The 6,911-nt window shown below is 44.5% G+C and overlaps 1 protein-coding gene across 1 annotated transcript in view; it reads left to right on the forward strand.

The window, feature by feature from the left end:
- heatr4 (HEAT repeat containing 4) overlaps positions 1-6,911 on the forward strand; it is a 57,645-nt gene that overhangs the window by 47,883 nt on the left and 2,851 nt on the right. The window contains exons 14-16 of the mRNA XM_048599763.1: positions 3,764-3,842; positions 6,004-6,169; positions 6,568-6,635. Coding sequence (XP_048455720.1) covers positions 3,764-3,842; positions 6,004-6,169; positions 6,568-6,635 — 313 coding nt within the window. The remainder of the gene's footprint in view (positions 1-3,763; positions 3,843-6,003; positions 6,170-6,567; positions 6,636-6,911) is intronic.

A 6,911-nucleotide genomic window follows, 5' to 3' on the forward strand; every position in this document is an offset into this window, starting at 1 on the left:
TACCTACTAGCCTCATCCCCGCCTCCTTGACTTGTCCGTCTTCCCTCAACTGACCAACCCCCATCCCAACTCCCTACCTACACTCATCTTTGCTGGCTCCATCCCCACCTCCTTGACCTGTCCGTCTTCTCTCCACCTATCTGCTCCTTTATCCACCTTCCATCATCGCTTCCCCCCACCCCTCTATTTATTTCAGAGCCCCCTTCCCCTCCCCCATTTCTGAAGAAGGGTCCAGACCCGAAACGTCAGCCTTCCTGCTCCTCTGATGCTGCCTGGCCTGCTGTGTTCATCCAGTTCCACACCTTGTTATCAAAGATTAAAACAGGCTTTCCCACCCCAGGAATCAAACTCAGCTTGTCAAATTGTAAAAACGCAGAGGTGTGTCATATTTTTTGGAAAACTTACACCTTTCTGAGTGTTACAGCACATCTTGTATTATGCTCCAGGCATGGTTCCATTCATCAACTTGTGTATTTGCATCAAAAAACAAATTTGCTGGGAAAACTCAGCAGGATGACAGCATCTCTGGAGATAGAAAGCATATCTCTGTGTTTGTACTTGCATATGTTCAATTCTGTATTCAGCTGCAAGTGTATTTCAGTTGGTACGTACCTGTGTGCATTTTGGCATGTTCATGCATCTGTATGCTTGTGTACCTGTGTGTTTATTTAATATAACAAGGTATAGAGCTGGATGAACACAGCAGGCCAAGCAGCATCAGAGGAGCAGGAAGGCTGACGTTTCGGGCCTAGACCCTTCTTCAGAAATTTATTTACCTGTGTATGCACGCATGCCAGATTTAGATCCCTGTGAATGTTTATTATGTTAAATCAAGCATACAGCATAGATACATTCCAGGTGGATCAACTATTAGCATTTCTACACCACACAAATATGTATTTGTTTTCTCTTTTACTTTTTGTTCTGATTGTCCTTAGTGTAATATGGCCACAATGCATGCGTAGAGCAATGACTGAGCAACCAAACACAGCAGAACCCTGACCCTGACCCTATCATGGGAAACCTCTATACACGCACTGATGAGCTCAACATGGTCCACATACACTGCCATTGTCATTAGTACATGAGCTACTGATGTGGAGGGGCTGGTGGAGGGATATGACTTCTCTCGTGTAGTTGAGTTATTCTAATGAATGTAAACTTGATTTGAGTGAAAGCCCTTCAGCATGACAAATTTGATGCTGTCTACAATGAACTAATCCTGCTCAATGATGAGAGGTGGTTAAGTCAAGGCAAGATCCTGCGTAGAATTTTAGATCTAATGCCTGAAATGTCACTTTGCATACCTCATTCCTTGAGTTTACAATGAGCTGCCAGACAATGTCTGATCACTCAACTTCAGATTCCTTTACAGATATAACATAAAAACTAAATGAGCTGAACTATGAACTTCAGGGAAAGGACAGAGATTTAACATGTCAAATCTGTGCTGTGAATGCATTTAAGTTGAAACTGGGTCTGCAGTCTTCTAAATATTGAAATAAAATGCTGTTATACTGCACATCTGGACAAAACCAGTATGGAGATAATTACTATGTGAAATGTTATTGAGCTGAGTGTCAGGTCAGGGACCAGTGAATTTTTGGGGACTTGTAAACAGATCTATCATTTTGTGCTTTTTAAAAGCAAGACCTTACTTTGACCCTATCTACCTCTGCGAGACAGCGTTCTCCCAAATAGAGGTAGTCAAATCTAAGTATTGCGCCCACCTCACAGATACCCAGTTGATGGACTATACACCATTATCAGTTTCAAAATATAAGCCAGACTTCAAGGCACTGGCGGATAATGTGCAGTCACAGTCTCACACTGAGACTCAGTAAGGACAAAATGAATAATTACAGATACTTGGTTCTATACTTACATAGCACTAAAAATAAGCTGTTCATTCTATATTTTCTTAGGGCTATGACCTGGGTTGGACTTAAATTCAAAAACGTGTTTAAACAGGTTGGAGACCATTGGGGTATATGGTGTACACTACTGCTACTGAGCATTGGTGGAAGAGGAAGTGGATGCCCAATTGAGTGGGCTGCTTTGACCTGGATGGAGTTGATCTTCCTGAATGCTGTCAGAGCTGCAGAAATGCTGCCTGACCTGCTGAGAATTTTCAATGCTGTTGGTTTTCACTTCAGGTTTTGTTTCTCTCACCATTAACTACAGGAGCTGTATCCTTCAAGGTAGGGCAACTCAGTGAGCCCCTCCTAGTAATAAGTCTCGAAGTATTCCCCCCTCTACTTCTCCCCCTATTCAAATGTCATTCTGTACCCTTGGTGCCTCTCCAAGTGGAACTGAAGGTGGAGAGCACTGAAGGGTGAATGGGGGCTGGGGGTGGGGAACGGAATGGTAAGTGATCTCCTTGTGCATGTTTGACTTGATGCCATGAGACCTCCTGGGGCCATCGTGACTGTGTACCATTATACTGTCACTTCTGGGGATTCTGCCCTTCTGTTGGGATGAGCCATACCAGGGGATGGTATGTTTGCTGAAAGTTATGATATTATGGCTTATGGCAGACTATCAGGTTGTTACTGGACTATCCTGTGGGAATACACTGTCAATTTTGACACCAGTCTGCAGTTGACTTTGCAGATAAATAAAAGTGAGTGGTTTTGGTGTTTCTGGTGCCAGTTGTTTAGACTAACTTTATTCTTTTTAGATGTCTTCATTGTGGATTGCTGGGGGTGTGAGTGGATGACTGGGTGAGAGTTGATGTACACATGGGAGGGTTTGTCTGTTTGTACGTGTGCGTGGGTGGATGTGTACCTGTGTGTAGGGCCTATGCATGTGACAGAGTCCGTGCTTGTGTGTGTCTGTGTAGGGGTCATTGCCTATCTGGTTGGTAGAGGGTATTGTCCATGTGTGGAGTGGGCTCATGTTTGTGAGACTTGTCCCTATCATAAGAAGGATTTGATTTGATTTATTATTGTCACGTACCGAGATACAGTGAAAAATATTGTTTTGCTTGCTATCCAAGAAATCATGCCCTATATAAGTACATCAGGGTAATGGAACAGAATGCAGAATATAGTCTTGGAGCTGCAGAGAAGGTGCAGAGAAAGATCAACTCTAATATATGAGAAGTCCGTTCATAAGTCTGATAACAGTGGGGAAGGAGCTGTTTTTGATTCTGTTGGTACCTGTTTTCAAACTCTTGTATCCTCAGCCTGATGTACTACATACTTGCTGTAGCAGGAGTGCAGTGAAAAGCTTCGCTGTTTTTACAGGGACTCCATGTTTGAATGCCTCCAATCAGGTCCCTGCCCCGGCTACAGTATGAAGAGAGTGGCATTCTGTGAGGCTGTGATGAAGGTAAACTATTCTACCTCATCCTGCTTGACCTGATTGCAGTGATCGACATTTTCAACTGTACCATCCTCCCCACCTATTTGAGATTGGCTGTGGTTCCTGAGTCAGGTTTGAATGAAGGTGAGGGTAATCATTTCCTTCAGCACCACAACTTCTTGAGTCATAGAATCTGAGAAGAATCATAGAACCCCTAGAGTGTAGAAAGAGGCCGTTTGTACCTGTTAATGAGAGTCTAAAGTGGTGGTTGTTCTTATGCATATTCCTCTTTGTACTATTCCTACAAAACATTCAATCAGTTAAGTGTTGGTAATAACTCTCTGCCCGTATGGGAGTGCTGCCCACTACTACATTTTGTTAGTCAGCTTAGCAAAGCAGTGCACTCCTTCAGTTGGATTGTCACAGATACTGACTGCTGTGTAATTTTATCTCCTAGAGATGTGAGGTTAGCGCTGCAGAGGCTAGGGGGGAGCAGTGAAGTCAATGAAGGGATGCTGCCAAAAATCAAACAACAGGTAAAAACTCTGAAGACACTTTTACATCTTACACCCAGTAGAACTCACTGAACAATTTTTAAAAATTCACTCATGGGATATGGGTGTCTCTGGTTAGTTCAGCATTTATTGCCCATCCTAATCACCCAGGGGACAGTTAGCAGTCAGTCATGTTGCTGTGAGTCTGGAATCACATGTGGGCCAGACCAGATAAGGATAACAGATTTCCTTCCCTAAAGAACATTAGTGAACTGGATGGCGTTTTCCAATAATTGACAATGGTTTCATGGTCATCGGTAGACCTAGTTCTATGTTCTTTATTGAATTCAAATTCAACCATTTGCCATTAGCTGACTTTCTAGACTAATAGTCTAGTGATAATACCACTAGGCCATTGCCTCTCCCAAAATACAGTACAATCAAATTGTGTGTGTCAGACATTGGCCTCTCAAGAACTTGATGGGCTGAATGGCCTATCTATATTTTGGCCTTTAAGTAGGGAAGACTAATGACAACTGTACAAGGTTTTGGTGTGACCAGACGTAGGGGATATATTGGAAACAGTTCAGGGAAGGTTCACGAGGCTGATTCCTGGATGAAGGGGGTTTGCTTATGAGGAATGGTTGAAGCTATACCTATTAGAAATTGGAAGAATGACAGGTGATCTTACTGAAAAGTGAGATGCCGAGGGGGTTGGCAGGGTAAGTGTTGAGTGATGTTTCCCCTCGTGGGAGAGTCTAAACCTAGGGCCACTGTCAAGGTAAGAGATCTCCGTTAAAGACTGAGAAGAGGAATTTCTTCTCTGCAGGTCATTGGTCTTGTGAACCTCCCTTCCCCAGAGAGCAGTGGAGGCTGGCTCATTGTACTTGGGGCAGAGATAGACAATCAGACTTTTGATTTATAAGAGAATCAAGAAAGTGGAGTTGAGATCACAAGGGGATGAGCACATAAAACAAAGTACAGGTACTGCAGATGCTATACCTGATACAAAAACAGCAAGTGCTAGAGCAACTCAGCAGGTCTGACAGCATCTGTGGAGAGAAACAGAGTTAACTTCAAGTTTGATATAGTGTCTCACTGGACTTGAAACGCTAACTCTTCCTTCAATCCACAGATGCTGCCAGATTTTCTGAGTTTCTCCAGCATTCTCTTCTTATTTCAGAATGGCCAAGATCATATTGCATGGTGGAGCAGGTATGAGAAACTGAATGGCCTTTTCCTGTCTTGCTTAAAATGTCCATTTTCTCAAAAATCCTTTGGTCCCCTTTCCCAAACAATCATAGGATTTCCATTGGCCTGACATACATTATTCCAGTGTACATGGGAGTTATGCATAGAGACCTTGCAGAATCCCCGTCACAACAGATAGCAAAGGATTGCATGGGAAATAGATTATTCTGCTCAGCAATTCCCCTACGCCTGGAACCCTCTGCAAACCTGCTTTTAACTTCATAAGAATCCTTCAAATTCTCAGTACATGATTAGTTTAGACTAAAAGTCTAACTTTCCTAAAGTTCTCCTGAGTAACAACTCAACTGTCCCGAATTTACCTCACACTCCCAACTACACTTCACTCAGATCCTGACCTGACACCCCTAGTACCTAACATCACCCTCTCACTTCCCCCATACCACACCCAGTGGAACCGATCGTCCTTCACCCCTGTGTCCCAGGATGAGCTCCTCCCTTTGCTGTTCTGCACCCAATGCCTATTTTCCCATACCTGGAAACACTCGCTCCCTTCCCCAATTCATATCCACCAACCCCACCACAACCCTGACACCCACATTCCCCCCAACAGGCCTGATTTCTCCATCTATTCCCAACCTACCTTAAACACTATCACTTACCTTGCCCCTTGCTACTTTGCAGCCTAGCACAGTGTAGAGGTAGCTTTACTCTGTATCTAACCCTATGCTGTCCCTGTCCTTGTCCCTGGAGTATTTGACAGGAACTGTGTAGAGGAAGCTCCACTCAGTATCTAACCCCATGCTGTATCTGTTCTGGGAGTGTTTGATGGGGAGTGTAGAGAGACCTTTACTTTCAGTTAGAAGAGTAGCTTAACTCTGATTCAGCCCTGTGCTGTCCCTGTCCTGGGGGTGTTTGCTTAGAGAGTATTTGCTTACAGTGGAAAGCACTTTGAGTTGATGAGTGACATGTTTGGTGAATTTACTTTTAACAGATCAAGACGCTGTGTCAGAAAGATGTTGTCATTTGGAAGCTGCTAAGGGTGGAGACGGTGAAGTTAAATATTGCCCAGCAGATTGAGAGGATCAACCTCCAGAAACAACCGGAGCATCTGACAGCCCTGCGTGAACAGATTGAGCATCTGAACAAGAGCGTGATTGGTGCGCAAGAGTAGTAGATTCAGAGCTGATGACAGGGCGTGGGGATCTGGGAATAACAGATTGCCAAGGGGCTGAACGATTGCTGAAAGGGATCCATGAGTTGTTGGAATCAGGTTTGGCCTCATTTCAAACTCCGTCAGTAAGTCACCAGATTCTCATTTTGGACGTGGAGGTGGTTCAGAGATCAGGCACCACACACTGAAGTAAAACCCATAAGTCAGTGGGCAGGGTTGGAATGAAGGGTATCAGGCTTGGGTCTTAATAGTCGATGGTGCTAGTTTGGGAGCAAAATGGCAGCTCAGTTAGTCGGAGCCAGCCATCAGAGCAATGGTACAGGCGGCAGGGTTCGAAACAGCAAGTGAGTGCACTGAGAAATTGACTCTTGCTCTCTGTCCTAGCTCCCCGTCTCCCTTCGATGGAGATCAACGTTGAAGATGACGTTAAGGAATGTGAGGCTGAAATTCAGGTAACTGACCATTGCACCAGGAGTATTCACAAGCTGTGATTGATCCACCTTCTGTCAGTCCCAGCCTGACCCTGACCCTAACCCTGACCCTGACTCTGACTCTTCCACCTTCCTAATCCCTTCTTTTACACACCTTCCCCAAGTAGGTGGGCATGTCAGTCCATGACTTCTGTCGTTGAACCTCTCAATCTGGCTCAGTACAAGCCAGATCAGGAACAGAATTCCAGCCAGCTGGCAGCTCTCTGTGGGAGAGATAGTAGGAACTGCAGATGCTGG

Source organism: Rhincodon typus, chromosome 8, assembly GCF_021869965.1.
Source record: "Rhincodon typus isolate 14 chromosome 8, sRhiTyp1.1, whole genome shotgun sequence".
In the NCBI taxonomy this organism is placed as follows: Eukaryota; Metazoa; Chordata; class Chondrichthyes; order Orectolobiformes; family Rhincodontidae; genus Rhincodon; species Rhincodon typus.